General features: G+C 41.2%; 1 protein-coding gene across 6 annotated transcripts; it reads left to right on the forward strand.

The window, feature by feature from the left end:
- The first annotated feature begins 1947 nt into the window (after positions 1–1947).
- sin3aa (SIN3 transcription regulator family member Aa) lies at positions 1948–23789 on the forward strand. 6 transcript variants are annotated; one of them, XM_036003130.1, is made up of 22 exons: positions 1948–2013; positions 6575–6791; positions 7110–7307; positions 8064–8170; positions 9879–10173; positions 11197–11445; positions 12189–12341; positions 12541–12696; positions 12831–12920; positions 13074–13192; positions 13298–13508; positions 13794–13910; positions 15045–15283; positions 15844–16027; positions 16680–17256; positions 17715–17884; positions 18047–18220; positions 19596–19688; positions 20204–20298; positions 20387–20408; positions 20611–20803; positions 21886–22120. In XM_036003130.1, the coding sequence occupies exons 2-21, from the start codon at positions 6606–6608 to the stop codon at positions 20752–20754; spliced, it is 3579 nt and encodes a 1192-aa protein (XP_035859023.1). In that variant the 5' UTR covers positions 1948–2013; positions 6575–6605; the 3' UTR covers positions 20755–20803; positions 21886–22120. The 6 variants fall into 6 exon arrangements, with proteins under 6 accessions (XP_035859023.1, XP_035859019.1, XP_031172450.2 ...); XM_036003126.1 differs by lacking the exon at positions 20387–20408 and having other exon boundaries at positions 21886–23789; XM_031316590.2 differs by lacking the exon at positions 20387–20408 and having other exon boundaries at positions 7128–7307; positions 21886–23789.
- Positions 23790–23823: the final 34 nt, after the last annotated feature.

Below are 23823 nucleotides of genomic sequence, written 5' to 3' on the forward strand. Positions count from 1 at the left end.
TTACACGTGTCTTACACGTGGCACTGCATCACAGGCCCTAAATCCTCCACCTGATGATGATATGGTCACAGACTAAACAAGAACGATTCATTTGAGATCCAACACCTCTAATCATCCTCTTTACAGCTTAAAACAAAGATGCCACGGCTGAGCCTTTGAATGCATCAATATAGGACCAAGTACACAGAAAAAGTTTGAAAATCTTTGAAACTAAACGTTTTAACCATGTAGGACTTCATTTTGTAGTGTTTAACTGTGTTGGCCACGTTCACGAATGCACAACCTATAAAAAATAATAAAAAAAAACCTCTATATAATATTTTGTGAATTCTTCAACTTGAGAATTTGTTATTTGACAGAAATGTAAAAAGTTAAACAGAATTCACATAGCATTTCTGGTTTTTGGATCTGCAGAAAAGTTTTCAGGGATCACAAAGTCAGCCATGAATGGAGCTGCTCCATTACGTATGAAATTAGAGTCCTGGGGCTTATTCACCTTAGAAAAAAAGGCCCAATATATGTTTTTTTCATAACTTTAGTCTTCAGAAGAAAGTTCCTTAACTTATAAAGTTTTTTATTGCTCGTCTAAGCAAATCTAATTTCTCTTAACCTTTCTTAAAGTGTTGTATTTACATAAATTTAGTATGATTGTCATATTGCATGTGAGAAAAGTAGAAGTTTACACCAAGAGAGTTAAGAGAATGTATCATTTTTGGTTGAAGGAAACCATTAGCCACTGTTTTACCTGCCAACCAGTGTTTTTATTCCCAGAATCCAAGCTATTTTATGTTAATTGTATTAAGGTTGCATTTAGTACCACCCACTGCCTTAACTGCCCACAAAGGTCTCCATAGGAAATCTTATTTTAAGAGGGTAATAAGAGATGAGATTAATGTCCAGAAATAAAAGACATTCTTCTGATGTAAAGTGTGTTAAGATAGGTATTCTTGATATTCTCTTGTAGTGTGGTAACTTCAGATAAGAGGTTAGGAATATAAAACTATCAAAAAATGCAAAGGCTATGTGTAGCCTAAATCTACAAGATACAAAAATATTTAGATCACAATCTATAACTTAGCCATTGTATATTTATAAAAAAAAAAATGGTATGATTCTATTAAAAATAACACTATTTATTAAACATACAGTAATATCCAATGCAACTGCAAAGGTAAAATGTAAGGAAGGCTCACAACAATTCCAGCACAATTTGAATATTATATTTTAATACATATTATAATTTATATTTTTTTAAAGGATTTTCTAGGGGAGAAGCTGAAGAGCAATACCCCCTCAGGGGTCCGAGATTTTCTCCTTACGCCATTGTTTGCAATAAGAGCAAATTGTTGGAGTAAAAGTAACTTCATTTGATATTCGACAAGTGCAACAAATGTACAAACAGTCCGGCTAACAGTGGTGTAAGACGTAGTCAGATGTTTTACAATAAAAGCAGTCATAAAACAATGTAAAATACTTTGTCTTATCTAGATCTCATTGGATTATTACTGACCATTAAACATGTTAGCAGCATTGTTAATGATGTAGCTGCTGGAGGTGGGGTTCATTTGAATTTATTATATATGTTCATATTGCTGAGAGGTTTCATTAAAACAATACATCATATTTCCATTGTTGAGCACGTTTTGTATGTAAAATCTGAATCTAGTAACTACTAGTAACCAAGTAACTAGTATAGCTGTCAAACAGTGGCGTAAAAACGTACAGGGCAGTAGATTAGAACCTAAAAAAAAGTACAAGTACTAAAGTTAAGTATATGTACTTTATTACTTCCCACCACTGCTTCCAATCATTTTCTTCCACTGTAGAGAATAGAGATGTTGAGTTTAGATGATGGTCATGGAGACACTGTTTCACTGACGCTGCCTCGGTTTTAGCGGGTGATATTCAAAATAAAATGACGTGTCTTGTAGTATGCTCCAATGCCAACGGAGGGGGGCGTATCCAACTATTTTGTTACAAACACGAATCCGGAGTAAGGAGTCTTTTTCCTGGGTATGTAACAGCTGGTTAAACTAAATAATATCAACAGTATTGCTTCTATAACAAGTGAACGATGTTTATTTCGAAGTGGAACGCGTGTTGTGGCCAGTCGTGCCTTTTGTGTCTTTAAACGAACTGAAAGGGGCTTTTTATGGTCGTAAACGACTACAGAATAGCCAAAACATAACGACATAGATGGCAAAATCTGCAGGGCGTAATTTTCTCTGCTAGTAAACAATCTTCCCCCCGGGCTGTGTGCTGATAATGTGGGGCATCCCGCTGTCTGGAAGTCGAAACATTTAACGTTATGTCTGCAGCGTTGTGCGAGCATACGCTAATGGATCGGTAGGGGGAGGGAGTTGTTGTGGTGAGACAGGTTAGACATTTTACTCCCGACTATTGAAGTAAACAAAGAATATGATTTGTTAAGGACGCGGTCGTCCTCTCTCTCTCTCTCTCTCTCTCTCTCTCTCTCTCTGCGGGAAATGGGGCTGCGTGTTATTTGGGAGCGCGGAGAATGGCGTGGCTCCACCGTGCCGATGTTTCCACACAGCGACGCCGTAGTTCCCCTTTCGTTTGACTTTGGCATTGTTTAGTAAGGGCAACTGGATCAGCTCTTACCGCCTAGAAAAGATGCGGTATTAGCCGCCTATAGGCCCTACTTCACCATGCTTACCAGCGCTCATGCAAGCGTCAATTACCAGATGATGCATTTTAGTGCCTTTTGTTTGGAGTGCAGCCTGCAAATACCTACGTCGATGATCGACGCTGAGTGCAGTGGCCGGCTGATCCTCCTCCTTAACCGTGTGCACCGTGTAGTACGGTGTTGTGGAGGGGTTTCACAACAGCCCGCAGTGCCTTGTCTTGCATGCTTTTGAACAAAACTTGGGGAAAAAAAATACTTGTTAAGATGCCGAAAAAAATGCTCTTATATTTTGCGTTTTAAGCATTGACCCCATGCGTATTTTTGACAAATGCTGGTTTCGGTCGGGAGCATATCTTTTGCAAAGTGCAACGCAATTATGTGGGGAAAGCCAGTTGGGATAGTGAGTAGCTGTGTTTTTTGCAGCCTACGGTTGCTGCTGAATCCGATGCCTGGATCGGAGTGAGGAATCCCGGGCTGGTGTTGTAGCTCCGCCTGTCGTGGGCGATGGTTTATTTTGGAAGTTCCACCTTTTTGGGATTTGTAATGACGGTGACAGGCAATGATTGGCTGAAGTGTCCACAAAGAGGTGGGACACAAGTGCAAAAGCAGACTCCCTCCTACAGAACAAAGTCACGTGTTACCAAAGTCCAGGAAGTAGCTTTGTGTAGCTAGATCGAGATCTAGATCTTAATTCATGAGATGGATAGGACTTTAAAACTCTCAATACATCCAATCAAGTGCCTGCTAATTTGCTGTGGCCTACATGGTTAGTGCAAGTCTAGATACTGCAGTGTATTATGGTATGGCAGGTGCTTGGTTGAATAATTGCGTGTTGAAACGTCCAGTGGAACTATACACACAAGTATGTTATATTCACCGCTGGGTCAGAAGTTGATGATATTTTGTCCCTGTCCTGTAGAGGGGCCATGCGGCAAAATCTAGTTGTAAGACCTTAATTATTATATTATGCTCACATGGTGCATTTATGAAGGGTTTCGTTATATTACCACAAACTGATATACAGAAAATCGAGTCTAGGTAATATTCCGTTATATGAGTACTACTTTGCAAAATACTATGAAGCTGCTATCTATAGTGTGCTGTGTGCACTGTACTTGACGGAAACTTGGAGTGAGAAGGGGCCCCCAAATAGGTTAATCAGGCCATGAATGCACCCACACACACACACCACAAAAAAGTAATTGTAATTGAATGTAGGCCTACATGTAAATTTGTCTGTCTGTAATAAGAAGAGCCTGATGCTTCACTCAGTGGAAATAAATGATTCGCTATGATACTATTGTTATCAATATATGGAGAGTGTGTTTGTGTGTACTGGGGGAGAAGGCAAGTTTGGATGTGTATTAGAGTTTCATACTTTATATACTTTAAATAGTTTCACACATTGCCAGGGGTTTTTAGTTACCTAACATGTTATACTGTCCGCAAGCGGGACTCCACTCACCGCTGGTATTGTCGCGCTTCAACTCAAAATGGGCGTGCATGGTAACTGTGCGAGAAAATCCTTGATTGACAGTTCAAACTCAAAATCCGGGCCCGTCGCGCCGCCCTCACGTGGGTCCTCTGAACGAACTGACCAATAGCGCCTGTCGGGGGCGGGGGCATATCTGAAACCCCGCCTCCCCCCAGAGCTAACCGAACGGAGATTGTTTTCCTCTCTCGGGGAGATTTTCACTTTGCAGCCCACAGCTTGAATTGTTTATTTTAAATCACAAGCAACTGATAAGTTGCTTTCAGCACATACGTCACTTTGCTATCTTCCCTGGCCAAAGGTGTAGTGGTTAACTCACAAATAACGGATTATCAAAGCATCATTTGCGATCTTCAGCTTGGGAGAGGGGTGAGTTCAGCTGAATTCATTCAGCAAGCTAACACAGCTAGCTATATACCTACCGTTAGCAGATGTTTTAAGTACAGCCCAAGGGGAATCGACCTTTATTTACATGTCACTCACTCGTATTTAGACCCGATATAGGTACTCTAATAAATCGATAGCTAATGCTCGCTTCAGATAACGTTAGCATGTATCAGCAACAGCGGACCAGATCGTTAATCGTTAGCTGCATGTGCTTCCCTGCTAGCCCCAGACGTTGGTCGGTGTCGGGCTACTTATGTTGTTTACATTAGCTAGCTAGCAGTTAACTGGCAGCTCACAACCTCTGTCGACAAAACAAGTTATCGGCGTAGTTAATAGAAAAAACTCTTTCGTATACTTTTAAGCTCAAAAGGCACCAGACGGCTAGTACGTCAGCTCTTTTGCGTGCTTACCTGCTGAAATGGAGTGTAATTTGCAGCACTCCTGCGCCACGCTCTAGCTAAATGGCGGGTGTGGGAGAAAGCGTCGTGCAGTAACTCGAGGTCGGTGCTTGTGTTGCCAGGCCATAAAGGGGATGGTGAAGCGCTGTTGTCGGCTAACGGCTGTTAGCATGTAGCTAGCAGACATAGCTGCATTTGTCTCTACGTGACTCTAACGTTACTACACTAAGTAAAGTGGAGTTTCTAAAAATACAACAGCCTCGTTTTCTTTGGCTGCGGCTGTTCAGAGCGAGAATTGTTGAACAGCACCACTGTCGGAGGCGTTTACTAGTTCGGTTTGACAGTCATTGTGTCACTTTTGTTCGATATTCGGGTTTTGAAACGTAATTTATTCTTCCACCGTAGGGTTTCTAGCTTTGTCTTTCTTTAACGCAATTCACTCAGGTGCTTATCGAGTTGTTGCTGTCCTGAGGAAGTTGTGAAAAGCAGGCTGACTTCCCACGTTCCCACAGCACCTGTTTGTTGCATCGATGACGTAGGCTGTCTGCATTTCATTGGCTACGGAGACTTCAAGTTTTAGATTCAGCGCATGTTAACATTTAGATGTATTTAGTCAACGCTTTAGCACTGAGTGGGAGCATGATGAAGGTATTGTGGGGAAAATGGTAGCTTGTTCACATTGATGTTAAGTAGTATACTACCATTCTTTCTCATTTGTAAACCCCAAACTGTCGGTAATGTATTCACAGGGGTTTTCAAGTTATGTAGCTACAAAGTGTGGAGATTTGATTCAACTTAGAACACAAATCTTCAATGAATTAAACTATTATTTATATATAAATATACTATTTATAACAAGGAAGATGAAATGTATGTAAGGTAATAATCCCACAGTATTTTTAGTGGAGTTTTCCTCTTTGCCAAATAACATTTAACTTTATTATCCAGAGAAAGAGATTATTTACATACAAAAATACATAAAATAAAACAACCGAGGCGGTCCATAAAAGAGTAAAAGATGTACATTGCTGTTTCAGGGTGCTCTGCAACTCCTAACGGCTTACTTTTCCCTAAATACCCCCCTGCAATCTGCTTGTGTACATACAAAGTTTCCTCATTTTCATACTGTTGCATGGCTGCACTATCTGTGCGGCCGTCCTTTGGTGAGGTAGCTGCTCTGTTGTTGCGTATGTAGCAGGACGGAGCTTTAGGTTTGGGGCTGATCAGCCGTTCTCTTGGGAATACAATTCTAGGCTTGGCATTGCTGGAGAGGCTCGGGATGTCGCAAGTTCAAACAAAAGTGTAATCAGACACTTGGAGTCAGTTTGCAACGACATGCACAAACCTAATCTTATGTCATTGTAACTTTGACCTAGTTCTGGAAAAAAACATCCCAAAAGTATATCGCAAACTAAAACTGACACAAGTTAGTAAATCAGTACGCTATATAATAATTTTCTTTTCGAGCCAAACAACAGAAGTGGCTAGCTGGCACTGTATGTATCCATAAATTCACAGTTGAAGTAAAAGAAAAATTACTACCATATGCCTAAAGTATTGAATTTAACCAAGAGGCTGATTTAATAGATTTTGATAACTTGCCATAAGGCTGCCAGTGTGAAATAGGGTCCATATGCTCTTTCTTTGCAGGCCTCTCAGTTTTTACAAGTATGAGTTCATAATGAAGCGGCGACTGGAGGATCAGGAAACGGTTTTTGCGTCCCAGCAGCGGCGCCTCGCTGGCAACGCGGAGGCTTTCCAGCATCGCGTCCTGGCCCCTGCCCCAGCCCCAGCTGTGTATGAGGCCGTGTCAGACAACATGCAGCCCACAGCAGGCGTCCAGTACTCCGTCCCCCAGGGATACCAGGTATACTCTGCTTGTCCACTGCAGATTTGTCTTAAGCTCACTGAATTATAGATTTGAAACTAGGTCAAATACAGCAGATTTTAAGTCACCCATCGCTCATAACTCAGGCTGTCATTTTAACGCGTGTCAGAGACTCTGTTTTCTTTCTTTCTGTAAGCCGCCAGCATGGCTCACTTTTTTTATGAAGATAAATTGCTGTACATACTTGTTGTATGTGGTGATTTAAATAATGTTTCCTTTTATGATAAGGTCATAGTGCTATCCATCAGATATATTACCAGATATATTAAAGTTAACAACTTGCAATCATTGTTATAGGTGTCTCTACTTTCCCAGGTTCCCACCGTGGCCCAAAACAGTGGCGGGCATGGGCACACTCCAAGCCCAGCCGTCCATGGTGGGTCCCACCACCATAGCCCAGCAGTCCAGTCCCACGGGCCCTCAGTGATGTCAGGGCACAGCCATACAGCGCCTCCTCAAGCCTCTGCACAGGGCCAGCAGTTCCAGAGGCTCAAGGTTAGTCAGCATGTTTTATTTTGACAGGTTCTTACAGTTGCCAGGTCCAATGGGAAACCTGCAAATGTCAAGGAGTTTTCATGCCAGAGAAGTTTGTGAAAATAAATATACAGACCTTGTTAGAGGTTTTAGGGACGTGTGTATTTTTTGCCCAATAAATGTTTAGTTAATTTGTTGGTTTGAGCACATTTTCTGTTTAGTTAAATGGCTGGTTCACCCTAAACACAAAGGGTTTCCCCTTTAACCCTTGTTGTACCCAGCCATACACATGGTTCACAGTAGGGCTGTGTATTGGCAAGAATCTGGCGATACGATACGTATCACGATACATGGGTCACGATTCAATATATTGCAATATATATGTTTTTTTTCTTCTTTTCTTTTTTTACTTTCTTAAAAAGTATCGGTTCAGGCACTGTTAATTATGTATGCGATTAATTTCGATTAATTAATTACAGAGTATGTAATTAATTAGATTAATTTTTTTAATCGATTGACAGCCCTAATTTTTAGACCTGGGTTAAATTATTTATTTACCGCTTTTTTTTCTTCCCAGTGTCGGTCAAGATTTTGAAAAATGTGATGGTAGCGTAAATGGTCACTGATTTGTTATATGAAGTTAGAGTTATTTTACTGTATTAATGTTGTTAATTAATTAATTAATGATCCGGGCACAGCTGCCAATTGTGAAATGTACAAGAAAAAACTGATTGGCGGATTGATGTAATTGACTTGCTCTCTTCTCTGTCCCCGAAGGTGGAAGATGCTCTGTCCTACTTGGATCAAGTGAAACTGCAGTTTGGCAACCAGCCTCAGGTCTACAATGACTTTCTGGACATAATGAAAGAGTTCAAGTCTCAAAGGTGAGGCCACTGATTGATTTTACAGAAGAAGACGATGTTATTAGGATGCGCACCCAAAGTCGGCCAACTTGTGTTCAAAATGTACATTTGATGAGTTCTTACTCTTTTAGTCCTGCCTCGGACAACAGTGTGATAATTTGGAAAAATTCATTACTGATAATAATATTATAATAACTATATATCAGCATAAGCTGAAGGATAAGGCCACAAATCTCATTCAGATTTTTTTCTAACCAGAATGATTCCCAAAAAACATAAAAGCCTTTGACTAGTCTTTCAATCCTGGAAAAATCATGAGATTTGTTTGCCTCCATAAAGATAATTAGCATATTTTCACTGACCTCATTTGCTGAGAACGACCAGTCTGTTGTTCCTGTCACAGATGGTAGCTAAAAGTTGGCATTAGTTCAGAACAATCTAAAGTTTAAAGGGTACGAGCTGCTCTTGGTTTGGTAAAACTCTCAGTAACCCACAACATTGGCAGCTTTTGAATGTACACATCTCAGGTATAGTATAGCACGATGACAGTTGATACAAGACAGTTGTAGCCGCATTTGTCAAATTGGGGAAAATATGTGAGGATGAAATTGTGACTAAATTATGGAGATACAACCAAGAAATGTTGATTTATTCTTCAAACAACATAAGTCTGAAATACCTGATAACATTACTTTAAAGCTATAGTGCGTAGTTTCCGTCACCCCCATGGGGAATTCTAAGTAATGACATTGACAATAAAACTGTTGGCGCGTCCACATGATACAAGCCTTACGTGATCGCACACAGTCCCCACCCCTCCTCCACGCAGTTGCTAATAGCCAAGGAGGACACGTAGGATTAAAAAAACATGATGGACTCTTCAGAAGAGGTCATTATCATCACTCGAGTGTCTGCGCGGGAAAGTCACCGGACGACACAATCTCCTGAACACAGCCATACTGAGAAATACAGAGAGAGTTGTGTGGAGCTGAAAGTCTTAATTAGCTTTGTATTAACTAATTTGGCAATGGCTTCTCCAGTTAACCCTCCATTAACAGTTCATCAAGAGCAGTTTTGTTCAGATGTTTGGTGAGAGGTCAGAGGTTTGTGAGTTTAAGAATTTATTTTTAGTCATCTTTAAAGTTGTGTAATCAAACATCTCAATCCATAATACATGACTAATCCCCAAATCTTAAGGCAGTTTTTTGCTTTTCTGAGTAAGCGACCCAATATTTACATGCAGAGGCTCTATAGATGGTCCCATCATAGTGTACACGCACCTCCTGAAAAAATGTAACTTTTTTCCGAGCTTTGTTGGACTTCAAAATTGGTTCGCTTTGATTTCGCTTGTGTTTTCTCCTACATGTACCAGGTGTTGATGAAGTTTGATACAGTACAAAGTGAATGACATGAATACAGATACGACAGTGCTACGACAATCAACTGGTTAAATCCTTCAATGACCTATAAATAAGTTTCTACACTGTGTGCACAATTGAACCTTGTTTCTTTTAATGTTATCATCTCTTCCTTCACAACAAAACACTAGCAAACTCACTTTGAGTCACTTATTGGTATTCATGTAACTACTGTTGTTGCCGTAATGAAAGGGCTTGTTTGGCTTCTACTTGTGTTTTTGAAACCGTTCATTCGCACTCAAAGTGTAACGGGATGACAGTCAAAATAGATTTTAATTAAGTCTTTTTTTTCTTTTCTTTTTTTCTTCCAGTATTGACACCCCTGGAGTCATCAGCAGAGTGTCACAGCTTTTCAAAGGCCACCCCGACCTCATCATGGGCTTCAACACCTTCCTGCCACCTGGCTACAAGATCGAGGTCCAGACCAACGACCTAGTCAACGTGACCACGCCTGGTCAGATCCACCACATCACCCCGCATGGCATCTCAGTCCAGAACATCCCCATAACAGTAGCAGCTACCCAGCATCCGCCCCAGCTCCCGTCTGCTGCAACCACCACCGCTCCGCCCCTTCTGACGCAGCCCACCCCCGCCAAGATGAGCAAGGTATGTGATTCCGAGTGGGAAGTGATCGATACCAGCAGAGTTGTACAAACAATACATAAAAAGCTTTTATCCCGATTTGATTCTTTCACCATACATGGCTGCCGATTCGATTTGTGTTGCGATTTCCATTTATTGCGATTCTAGAAGTATTGGGATTCGATAGTGTTGAGTATTGTGCTTCTCTTTTCCTTCTTTAACAAAAACAAAAGATGAATAATGCACTTCTAGAGACAGTATATCATGAGACTTTCTAAAAAAAGAATTGTTTTCTAAAAAAGAATGCACATCACATGTCAGTCAGTCTAACCTGTATTTCATTTCTAATGAACTACATAACATGTATTTTCTGCGTTTTTTGCTTTGCTGGAAACGGATATGATGTAGTCACCGTCAGATCACTTTGGTCTTGTCAATGGAACAATTTGGCAACTTTTTTAAAAGTAAACTTTCCATTCAGAATCTTATTAGCATCCATTTCGGCATCTCGCGCTCCCATCCACTCAAAACGTAACGTTAGCCTACTACTCTTTGGCCGGCTCGCAAGCCCAAACAAGTGTGTGTGGCGTGCCTGTTGTTGTGTTTCCGGTCTAGCTAGATCCGGTGTGGTGTTGTAGTTTTTCTAACGTTACTAGTTGTTGGAACAGCATGTGAAAAAAAACGACAAAGTTTGCTATGCTAAAAAGAACGTTAATCTCGCGATAAAAAAATTGACGCCGTTAAAATGGATTTGCGTTAACGCCGTTAATAACACGTTTAACTGACAGCACTAATTTAGGCGAATCATTGGTAAATAAATAAATAAAAAATATTGATTCTAGGGAAAGGAATTCATTTTAAAAATTGTCTTAAAAAAAAAAATCATGATACATACTGTATGTGAATAGATTTGTTTTTCCCACCCCTAATACAATTTGTTATTCCCATCTTTACAAAGTGGTTTAAACATTTAAAAAAAAAAAATAGTGTTTTGTGGTGCAGCATCTTAAATACCTCTAAAACTTTGAACGTTTTGGCCTTTTCCATCCTCTTCAGCCCCAGGCGTTGACACCGAGCAGTCAGAGCAATCCGTCCATCCCTGCGTACACCTCTCCTCGCTCCCCGCCCATGCAGCTCCACCCGCCACTCAGCGGGACCCCCACTGGGCCACCCATGCAGAACAACCAGCCTGTGGAGTTCAACCACGCCATCAACTACGTCAACAAGATCAAGAACCGCTTCCAGGGCCAGCCTGACATCTACAAAGCCTTCCTGGAGATCCTCCACACATACCAGGTCAGTGGCCCCAACTGAAACCTAAGTGATACTTCGGAATGAAGTACTTTTGTGGCTTAAAAAGATCAAATTCTTCCATTGCTAATATGAAATTGTAACACTTTGTCTGTGTCACGTTGTGTCATTCATGTCAATCTGTTATGTTTGTACCGTTTTTCTGTAAACAGTCTGTCCATAAAGTACAGTGTTGTGAATAAGAATTACCCCTCGGGGACAATAAAGTCTATAGTCAATTGCAATTAACGCAGGCGTTTTTTTTTTTATTACAAGAAAGTAAAAAAAAAAAAAAACGGCAGCTATCTGCTGCGCGCGATCGTTTGCGGGCCGCTATTTCCTAAGCGTTCAGCTTCCTGTCTGATCGCCGAGCGAGTGGGCGTGTGGATGACGTTCTATCATCCGGCTGCCGCTACCGGGAGTAAACAAACAACGAGGGCAAAGAAGAATACAGCACAACGTAAATCTTTAACTGCAGAGACAACGAGGAAATATTGTCGGGGGAAATTCATGGAAAAGCAAGACACTGGGTGGTTTATGACCAAATTACGAACGGCTCCGTGACGGCGGTGTAATCTGCTGAGTCACGTCTGCCTCCTGCACGCTCCAGAGAAAGAGAGGGAGAGAGGACTAACATTACACAAGTAGTTCTGTTGTATTGGTTTGCCCTCTTATGGACATGATGCTTAAAAATGGATATTCAAATATATTTGAATATAACTTCACAGTAAAGTGTTTGTCCACTACAGAAGGAGCAGCGTAACGCTAAGGAGGCTGGTGGGAACTACACACCGGCTCTGACGGAGCAGGAGGTGTACGCTCAAGTGGCCAGACTCTTCAAGAACCAAGAAGACCTGCTCTCAGAGTTTGGGCAATTTCTCCCTGATGCCAACAGTTCAGTGGTGAGCAGGTGTACAAGCACATTTCAAGTATGGAGTGGAGGAGTTTCTTTTAGGATGTGCTGTTTATTCAATAAGTCTTATTTAGATGCTTTGTACCAGTTAAACAATCCACATTAAGCACTGTAGTTCTGCAGATCCAGAGTTGAAGAGAGCGTATTCATGTACCCTCGTCTTAATCAGTGTTGTGTATTCTCCATAGCTGTTAAGTAAGACCACAGCTGAGAAGGCAGAGTCTGTACGGAACGACCACGGTGGTACTGCCAAAAAGCTGCAGCTCAACAACAAACAGAGGCCCAATCAGAACGGCTGCCAGATCCGTCGTCATCCAACTCCCGGGACCACACCCCCTGTCAAGGTACATGCATGTGTTCTCACATGCTGCTGAAGCTATAGTCCACTCCCGTGTCCTTCTTATTTGACGTGCTTCCTGTCTGTTTTTAGTCATTATTGTACCGATGTCTTCTCATGTCTATTTTGGTTACGCTACAGAAGAAGCCCAAGTTACTGAATTTGAAAGATCCCTCGGTGGCAGAGGCCAGCAAGCATGGAGTCGGAACAGAATCTCTGTTCTTTGAGAAGGTGAGGGCTTGCTGCGTTTTATCTTTGTGTTGATTTGAAAAGCAAACAGTCATTAAATAAGTCAATAAATAAGTTCCTCAGATAGCATTTTAAATTCAAAGCAAAAGCTTAGAAAAGCTCACCTACCGCCCCTCCATTTATTTCTCACCACAGGTGCGCAAAGCCTTGCGAAGTGCAGAGGCCTACGACAACTTCTTGCGGTGTCTGGTCATCTTTAATCAGGAGGTGATCTCCAGGGCTGAACTAGTGCAGCTGGTGTTGCCCTTTTTAGGGTGAGCACTCTGTCGTCTCACCTGGCAAATGACATAAATGTATTTTTTCACAATACACTATATATATATCATACATATGTTTTTTCACTTAATTACGTTTCACAGAAAATTCCCAGAACTCTTCAACTGGTTCAAAAACTTCCTGGGATATCGGGAAATGTCCCACATCGAAACATACCCTAAGGAACGGGCCACCGAAGGCATCGCCATGGAGATTGATTATGCCTCCTGTAAGAGACTAGGCTCCAGTTACAGAGCTCTGCCCAAAAGCTACCAACAGCCCAAGTGCACCGGCAGAACTCCACTTTGTAAAGAGGTAAGAGTGACACAAGTGGAGAGAGAAACTGAAAGTTAAGAGTTAGATTTAGAAAGTGTCATGAACGGTGTTATCATTTGTGTTTAATGGGTCAAGTTTCTGTTTTAAACACGATGACAAGTTTTCTGATTACTGAAACTCCAATTGTCTTATCTTGATCCAGTCAAGAACATACCCAACTTAGCGATTGAACAAAAATATCTTAATGTGGACAGATTAGATGTATTGAAAAGTGTGTGGACCTTTTTTTAAAGATGACACTGTGTTTGTTTCTGTGGTGTCCAGGTCTTAAATGACACCTGGGTCTCCTTCCCCTCCTGGTCTGAGGACTCCACGTTTGTCAGCTCCAAGAAGACCCAGTACGAGGAGCACATCTACAGATGTGAGGACGAACGCTTTGAGGTGAGCAGGAACGTTAAACTTTTACGACTTGTATGTTGATGCCACCACACGGGTGAAAAATGATTTTATTCCATGTTAATAATTAACCGTTAACCGACAATAAGAATTTTGACCAATTAACATAGTTAAAAACTTAAATAAAACTATTACATTTTTTTAAGGTTGTTGCATGGTAATAGAAAAATAAGCTATACAATCTACTTCTTAAATACAACTCATGAGGGGCAACACATGCCTTTGATTGGAGGAGCTTATTGGAGAGCTTAAAACCGCTTTAGGGGGACACAGGGTTCAAAATTAGCACCATTTGCCAGCCAAATTCTGGCAAAATATGTATATTATGGGGCTGGTAGATTTGCTTCACTCACCAGCCAAAACACAATGGTGATCTATTAAGTAACTTGGAAAATTTGAACATTCACTAGCCATTTGGCTGGTGTAAGAAAGGTTAATTTGGAACCTTGGGTGGACACTGTAAATAGTTTGCACTGTGAAACTGTTACAATCCAGTAGGTGGCAGTCATACAACTCATGGATGCCAACCGCCAGAAAAACTCAACAGAAGACGAGAGCTTAAAATGCAACTTGCGAGTGCTTTTTTTCCTGCTAAGTTCGTGGCTCTCACGGCCGTCTTCTGGACGGCGCTCACAACGGAGCATGTGACAATTACATGTCACTATATCTATGAGGACTGGAGGGTTAAATCGGCTGTCCTAACACAGAGTATGCCAAGAAGACACACAGCTGACAACCTCGCAGCTAAACTTAAATAGAAAGTGGCAGCATGTGTCCACGACAGTGTATGCAACATCATGGCTGCTAACTCTCCCGGACAGGTGAACTGGGACTGAATTGCCTGCTTGTCTGGGTCGGCTAATGGTCAGGAAAAAAAATCTAAATTAGCATCCCTAATTCCAATGGATGTTACGTTGTCCTCTTCCAGGATTTATTTATTTCTAATCTTTATCGTAAAACATCCCTGAACACTTGAATTACTACAGTGAAATTGCTCAGTGGCGAACAGTAGACGACAAGAATATTACACAGTATGAGCTTTTTAATTAAAGATAATTGGGTATGCATTGCACAGACACAACAATGGATATTAAAACCGCTGTGGTTTCACGCCCACAGTTGGATGTAGTCCTGGAGACCAACCTGGCGACCATCAGAGTCCTGGAGACGGTACAGCGGAAGTTGTCCCGCATGTCTGCGGAGGAGCAGGCCAAGTTCCGCTTGGACAGCACACTGGGCGGCTCTTCGGAGGTCGTACACCGTAAGGCCATCCAGAGGATATACGGAGACAAGGCGCCCGACATCATCGATGGCCTAAAGAAAAACCCTGCCGTTTCTGTCCCCATCGTGTTAAAAAGGTGGGAGTCAAACAAACTCCTGAATGATGTTATTTCTTTATTTCCTTTTTAATTATCCGATCTGTGTATTGGGAAATAGAAGCTGTTTTTTTAGTTAAGAGATTGTTTTTTTAACTAGGTATCTATGATGTAGTTTTAAAAATTGTGAAGAATCAGTATGGTACACACATGCAAACAGAAACCTGTGTGATTCTTTCTGGCCCAGGCTGAGGTTATGAACCATTGCTCATAAACCCGCTAATGCACACAGGGAAGGAAAAGCTAAAATGATGTTGGAGTTGTGAATTTAAAAGTAATGCGTGCTTTTGTAGACTACATTCTCAATTGCTGCAAAATAATTTGAAGAAACAAACTCCAGTACTACCAGTATTTTAATTTAGTACTCCTGCCTGAAATGCATAATGTTGCAGAAGATGTTTAAATCTTGTGATGATGTGAAGTGACACACCTTTGCACCTTTTTAGTTTGAGTGTAAAAGTTGCTGATTTTAGTTAGTAGTAAAATATGAATTCAGAGATTGTGTGTCTACATTACTTGACTTTGCCTTCTCCACTGACCAGATTAAAGACCAAGGAGGAAGAGTGGCGGGAAGCCCAACGAGGCTTCAACAAGATCTGGAGGGAGCAGAACGAGAAGTATTACCTCAAGTCTCTGGACCATCAAGGCATCAACTTCAAACAGAATGACACCAAAGTGCTTCGATCCAAGTCCCTGCTAAATGAAATCGAAAGCATTTACGATGAGGTAAGTTTCTTTCTCATGGCCCTCCTCACTACAGTACCAGCACTCGCACAAAATATGCAAAAAAAAACCTGAATTTACCAAATGCCATGGTTAGTATTTTGTTTATAACAGGGTTCATACGTTTTGAAAAAACCTGGAAAAGTTATGGAATTAAAAAAATGCAAATTCCAGGCCAGGAAAGGTTTTGGAAACATAAAAAGACCCAGAAAGTTTTGGAAAAGTCATGGAATTTTTTTTTTTTTTTTAACACAGCATAATAATATGTGATTAATAAATGTATTTTCACGTCGTCCTAACCTCAACATTCTATTCTATTCTATTTGTTCTATTCTATTAACCACATAAATTGTTATTCATTTTATTGTTAAACCTCTGAGGGTAAACTTTAACACAGATTTTTATTCTTATTGTATAATGTCGACTGACATTTTCAGGAAAACATAGTCATGGAAATTTGCCAAAAAGTCATGGAAAAGTATTGGTTAAAATGCGTATGAACCCTGTTATAATATCATGTTTTTTGAGGAAAATGTATCTCAAATAGGAATAAACAGGAGACCGTAGAGTCACTTTTTTTTAAGGTTAGCATCGCACCGAATCATATATTGAATGCAACCCCAAATGCTGACATTGAATTGTTTTTGCTCTGCAGCACCAGGAGCAGGCGTCTGAGGAGAACACCACTCCGCCCACGGGTCCTCATCTGGCGCTGGCGTACGAGGACAGCCAGATCCTGGAGGATGCAGCGGCGCTCATCATCCACCATGTCAAGCGGCAGACCAGCATTCAGAAGGAGGACAAATACAAGATCAAACAGATCATCTACCACTTCATCCCCGACATGCTGTTCTCGCAGCGGGGCGAGCTCTCCGACGTGGAGGAGGAGGAGGAGGAAGAGGAGATGGACCTGGAGGAAGGCGCCTCCAAAAAGCACAACGGCGTTCCCGGCAGCGGGAGCCCCTCCAAGTCAAAGCTGCTGTTCAGCAACACGGCGGCGCAGAAGCTGCGCGGCTCTGACGACGCCTACAACCTCTACTACGTCAACAACAACTGGTACATCTTCCTGCGGCTGCACCAGACGCTGTGCTCGCGTCTGCTGCGGCTCTACGGGCAGGCGGAGCGACAGATCGAAGAAGAGGTCCGAGAACGAGACTGGGAGAGGGAAGTCCTGGGACTGAAGAAGGAGAAGAGCGACAATCCAGCCATCCAGCTGAGACTGAAGGAGCCCAGTGAGTAACGACAGACAGTCCCTCACATGTTTTGTGTTCTTGATTAAACCACATTGCACTGCGCTTGTTTGCTTTTCCTATTGAGGACAGAAGATGAAACCTCTGATTCCGTTGACTTTTGGGCCACATTCCTTCTCTCTAACACATATTTCACATTCCTCTTTTTTTTTCTAAAGGAAGCATGATCGGTCGGGTAGTCAATGAGTCTGTGTTACCTTATTTGACAGAAATCTATGCATTTTCCTGTTATTTCTGTCAAATTGATAAACAAGACGTATATTATGCTTGAGTAAATAAACCCCAACTAACAAAACTGGTAAAAAAAAAAAGAGAGGCTTTGAAAATAATTATATTCTCAATTCTTATTATTTTGGTGCCAAAAATTCCTCATTGCAGGAAAAACCCTGCACTCAGCCGTCTCAATAGTTGTTTTTTTTTATAATATTTCTTCTCTCCAGTGGACATTGAGGTGGAAGATTACTACTCAGCCTTCTTGGAGATGGTTAGGAATTTGCTTGATGGAAATATGGAGGCTTCCCAGTACGAGGACTCGCTGAGGGAAATGTTCACTATTCACGCCTACATTGCCTTCACGATGGACAAGCTCATCCAAAGCATCGTCCGGCAGGCAAGCATCCGTTTGTTCTCTCACCTCCAGCTTTCTTGTGTCATTTGGCGGTCACATTGAGCCTCCATTAGCACAGTGAGAGTAATTCTGACACTTTTAAAATAGTTATTTCCCATTTAAAAAAAAAAAAAAAAAAAAAAACAATTCCTTCTCTCCATCCAGCTCCAGCACATCGTGAGTGATGAGATCTGTGTCCAAGTAACGGACCTCTACCTCTCAGAGAGCGCTAACGGCGCCAGCGGAGGAACCATGTCCACCCAGTCTTCGAGGAGCTCTGCGGAGGCCTTGTATCAGCGGAAAGCCGAGCAGCTCATGTCTGATGAGAACTGCTTCAAGGTAAATGCATGAAGTTCCAACAGCCAATTCAATTAAAGTTCATTTAAGGACAAGTACTTCAATTTCAAATTTTCCACAAGGCAAGTTTATTTGTATAGCACAATTCACACACAAGGCAACGCAAAGTGCTTTACAGAGGCATATAAACACATTGTTAACATAAACAATAAAAAATACATTCAAGAAACAAACAGTTACAACAAAAGAAGTATAGTTGAAATTTAGAAACATTATAATAACATATATATATATAGTAAAATCAATAGTAAAATAGACATTCAAATCATTAAAAAAAGTTTTACTTAGATTATTTTTTGGGGCATTTTTAGGCCTTTATTTTGACAGGACAGCTGAAGACATGAAAGGGGAGAGAGAGAGGGGGAAAGACATGCAGCAAAGGGCCGCAGGTCGGAGTCGAACCCGCGACCCCTGCGTCAAGGAGTAAACCTCTATACATGTGCGCCTGCTCTACCAACTGAGCTAACTCGGCCACTCAAATCATTAAATTGAGCAGTACCAGTACATTTAAATCAAGGCTGCAGAGTGCAAAGTGGTTGCTTTGATTAATCCAGATTAGGGCTGCACAATATATCTTTTTTTTTATTGTCATGATATCAACTGCTGCAATAAACACATTCTGAAAGGCTGCAACATATCGCGAAAGACAATCAGAGATTTTTTTGTGTTTGAGAAAATATCAGTAGAAAACTGCACTTTAAAATGTCATTCCTTTTTTTTAGTGGTGCCTTTTAAATTTTATATGGAAATGATTTCCTTTCATTTGTTTTAAATTCAACAAGCAATTTGTTACATTTTAGCAGAATTCTAAAAGCAACGGAAAGGCAGAACTGAGTACACTTTAGTATCGGTTTATCGCACGTTACATCGTTATCGCAATATTTAACAACATTATCGCATATTTTCCTCATACCGTGCAGCCCTAATCCAGATATGTAAGCTTGTTTGTAAGAGAGAATCGTCAATAGAGTTGTCACTTGCACAACACAGGACAAAAAAGAATAAAAATAAAAAAGGGCAACCCGCAAAACTGTGCCGTACAGTTCACGGAGTGCAGATGTTCCTCAGGATCCAGTGTGTCGAGTTGAAGGTGATGTTACGGCAGTTTCACGCAGCGTCGCTATGACGATCGGCTTAGACACTCAGGGGCTACTATCTGTTGTGGGAAACAAAGTAGAGGAAACCTGGTACCAAAAGGGAGCCGAGCCATGCAGTGAAAATTAGGCACACGATTGGGATGCTGCAGTTACCTAGTTTGCACCTCAGCCCTCTGAGCCTTCAGGACATCCTGGCTTTTTCATCTCTCTCACTCCGAATACATTTTGCTTCACACTTGCTTTGTCTGTCGCTCTCTCAGGTGATGTTTTCAAGACACAGAGGGCAGGTGCAGCTCACGGTGGAGCTGCTCGACACAGAGGAGGAGAACTCAGACGAGCCCATGGAGGCTGAGGTGAGAAACTGTTAAACCCACTTGAAGACTGCCGTTTTTAAGGTTCGGCTTGTGTGCAATGGGTTTGGATAAACGCGGGGAAATAACCTTTTTATTCTCAAGCCGCACAATGTTTCCTTATTTTCTCTGTTTTACAAAACAGTTAGGACTTTCAAAGCAAGACTATCTGTGATGGTTGTTAAACTGCCAACACTAGGGGGGACTTGGGACCTTATTTTTGGCTTACGACGAGTCTTAAATTTCCACGCAGATTTGAATTATTCTTATTTGGCTGCTGTCACAATAAGTAATATCTTTATATTAAATGAGGGTACCAAATATCCAGTGTATAAATGCAAATAAAAGTTGTCATTGTTTTTACATTTTGTCTAGTAAGAGGGTCTACTTTCCAGCTGGAGTGGAAATGCCAGTAAGGACCTATTGCCAACCTCTTGGTAATACTGGTGTTTAGTAGCAGTGTGTATATACCTAATCTGTGTCTTACATTAGTTTTTTCACTTGTCCTTTGTTTGCAGCGTTGGTCTGATTATGTTGGACGCTACTTAAACCCAGATTCCACCACACCTGAGTTGAGGGAGCACCTCGCTCAGAAGCCAGTTTTTCTTCCCAGGTAAGTTGTCACATCAGGTCAATTGTTTTTGTCAATTTTGCAAATAATTTTTTGAATTGTGAATGCAGTTTTATTTCTTTTGACTCAGAAAAAATAGGGTGATGTTAATGGTAAGGACATTTCTTTTTTTTACTGCATAACATCAGACTATCTTGCTTATTAAACTGAACACATCTCCTTCTATGAAATGCAAATGCAGAAGTCGAACATGAGTCCTTTTGATTACATGAACTCCAATCGATTTGTACTGACACATTCCTGCTGCGTGTCACTAGTCACTCTCATCACGTTTGTCTTTGCACTCGAAACCAGGAATCTGAGGCGGATCAGGAAGTACCAGAAGGGCCGAGAGCAGTTGGACAAAGAGGCCTGCGAGGGTGGCAAGAAATCCCTGGAAAAGGAGAAAATGGAGTGCATGTTCAAACTAAACTCTTACAAGATGGTGTACGTCTTTAAGTCTGAGGACTACATGTACAGACGCACTGCCCTGCTGCGAGCTCACCAGGTATCCACTGCTTTTTCCTACTACTATGTAGTTAGCCAAATGGATTTCCCATTTACTTCCTTACTGTGCTCAAGGTGTAGGGGGAGCAGTACGTGTGTTATATCTCTCATCATCACATACCCTTCACCATATCTAGAGACTGGCATGGGGTACTTTCCATAAAATCATCTCTCAATGCAAATCAAACCAGCTATTAGGCTAACTGAAATAAAACCATGCCAATCTCTAGGTATGGTGAAGGGTATGTGATGATGTGGGGCTATTTTAATTCCAAAGGGAACTTTATCAGGATGCATAGTATCCTGGATCCATGAAATAACTGGCCTTTAAAAATAATAATCTGCCTGCCTCTATGGGAATTTAACATAGGGGTTTACTTACTTATGCCCCCTGTATTTTAAGGAAGAACATTTATCTATTTACGATACATTATTCATTCACAAAGAAAATTGGTGCACTTAAAGGTTGGATTTTTCCTACTTATTTAATTAAGACATTAAGATCAATTTCCAAAAGATGATTTTTTTATTCCTCTTTTTAGTCAACTTGAGCATGGGTGTGTAAACTTATGCAAGCCACTGTATATATATGTATATGTAGCAGAAGCTAGCAGCCGGTTAGCTTAGCTCAGCATAAAGACTGAAAATGGGGGAAACAGCCATCTTCAGCTCGATCTGAAGGGGGCTGTTTACCATACAGATGTGAGAGCGATATTTTCTTCTAATTGGTGGTAAGACGGCATCTTTCCCAAAATGTCAAACTGTTCATTTAAGTTCAGTACAAACTAGGCCTACGTAAGCCCTGCTTATAGGACTAATAGCCTTATAGAGGGACGTAACATTTATATCACAGCTGAGCTGACAGTTGCATGTTGGGGCTGTTAGTCACCAGTGAGGGGAGCTCTAATGCAAAAAGCTACTCACCGTAGCACTAATGATTCAGACCGTTCCGTTTACCTTGAGTGTTCAGTGTTAAAGGTTTGTTCTGTCATGTACTAATCATCTCTAGTCACTTAAGAATCCTATCCGTAAATGTCATTGTCTACCCACTGAGTTTTATAACAACGTCTCGTTTTTCCTCAGTCACACGAGAGGGTGAGCATACGGCTGCACAAACGCTTCCAAGCCTGGGTGGACGTGTGGGCCAAGGAGCACGTCTCTCACGACATGAACGCCGAGACCAATAAGTGGCTGATGGGCGACGCGCGTGAAGGCCTATTACCCTGCACCACCAGCCGCAATCCAGAAATCCTTCACTTTGTGAACATCAACAAGTACCGCGTCAAATACGGCCCACCCAGCAAGGCGCCGTAGCTGAGGAGAAACGGGAGAGAGACTGATATCTGGGGGTGTTGGGTCTGAAGTCAAAACAGGTCAAGAGTAGAGGTAGGGACGAGGGCTTATTAATGTGTTTTTAAGGCCGACATGGGAGCACAATTAAGCTAGCTACCGTGTATGTTGCACCCGGGGCGGCAGGATTACTGATTTTACCAGCGTTTTTAGCTGGGCCCATTTTTTCGCAGGGCCTTTGGTGCCAAAACTTAGGAATCGTCATGATCCAGTCGCAGACCTGAGCTCTTACCAGCACTCGGAGCCACTTCTCAAACAAACTTCCCTGAGCTTTTTCTACAGGGGCTTTGCGAAAGTGAGTCTGTGTGCAATAGAGTGGTGCTTTTTGTACTTTATCACAACTGGGCTTCGGTTTAGATTTTCGACTGACCATTTTGTCTGAAGCCATCAGAGTAAGAGCTCCATCGAAATCAATCCATCATACAGGGATTTCTTTATGATAGTGTTATTCTACAGTATCCATGGAAAACAATATGGTGGACAAGTGCACTTATTTAGAAAGAGGAAAATGTTTGAAAAGTTTTGTTTCCCAGATTGAAGGTTTGGAAGAGAGCACAACAAAGTCGGAGAGATCTGGTTCTGACATTCCTGCGTTAAGGCCAAATCACAATTATGTACCTATCACGGACGAAAGAGGGTTACATATCCTTTTCCGAGACACATGGCAGCATTATTAGAAACTGTGCCTGAGCCCCAAACAGTATTGTCGGGTTAACATCAAAAAGCACTGTTGCATTTATGTAAAAAAAAAAATAAATAAATAAAAAAACACTGAAAAAGAAAGAAAATTAGCCTCACAACACTGTTTGGTCTCAGACTGTAAAATTGTACAGCTTGTGAATGTCAGATACTGACATGTATTCCAGTGTATGTGTTGTGTATATATATATATATTATATATAGTTCTATTAACACAAATGATCCTCGCCGCCCTGGAAGTCAACCTTTTTAAAATGCCCTCTGCCAATACACCAGCTTGTACACACACACAAACACACACTCGTCTCATTCTGGGAGGACTGTCCACATGCCGTTCACATTGTAAATACACTGTATATAGTCTCAGACTTTTTATGACAGATCTGTGTTGTTGTGCTAGTAATACTTTCCAAGCTTACTGTGGACTTTAGTGATAAATGGCTAAAGTTAGTATGTATATGAAAAAGAAAAATGCAAGACCATTTATTACAGTTTTTACCAAAGGGAGTTGATTATAAAAAAAAATAGCTGTTTTCCCCCTTTGTGTGTTCCTTTCTTTTTAATTTCTGTAGTAAAAACGTGGAAAAGTAGAAATATATCCAGGCCTTTCAGTTTTTATATATGAGAAAAAAGTTTGTTTTTTTTTCTTCTGAATGTGACATTTGGTTGTTTAAAAAAAAAAAAAATCACTGCCCCACTTTTGACAACCAACACCATCCGTGGTGATGGTGGGACTCATTTAATTTGCCTTCGGATGAATTGACTCCACAACGGTCTCACCTGGTGACACACGCTTCCCTCCCTGGATAGATTTCTGCTGTAAACATCACCCCACACCATATTTTTGATAATGGAAGAAGTCACACAAGCATGTCTTTAGTCCCTTTATTTAGACATTATTTAAAGTAATAATAAAAACGACATTTGTAGCCTACGGAGCCCTTTGTGCAGTTGTTGAGTGATTTATTTTTT

Source organism: Sander lucioperca, chromosome 7 (assembly GCF_008315115.2).
Source record: "Sander lucioperca isolate FBNREF2018 chromosome 7, SLUC_FBN_1.2, whole genome shotgun sequence".
NCBI classification, from domain to species: domain Eukaryota; kingdom Metazoa; phylum Chordata; class Actinopteri; order Perciformes; family Percidae; genus Sander; species Sander lucioperca.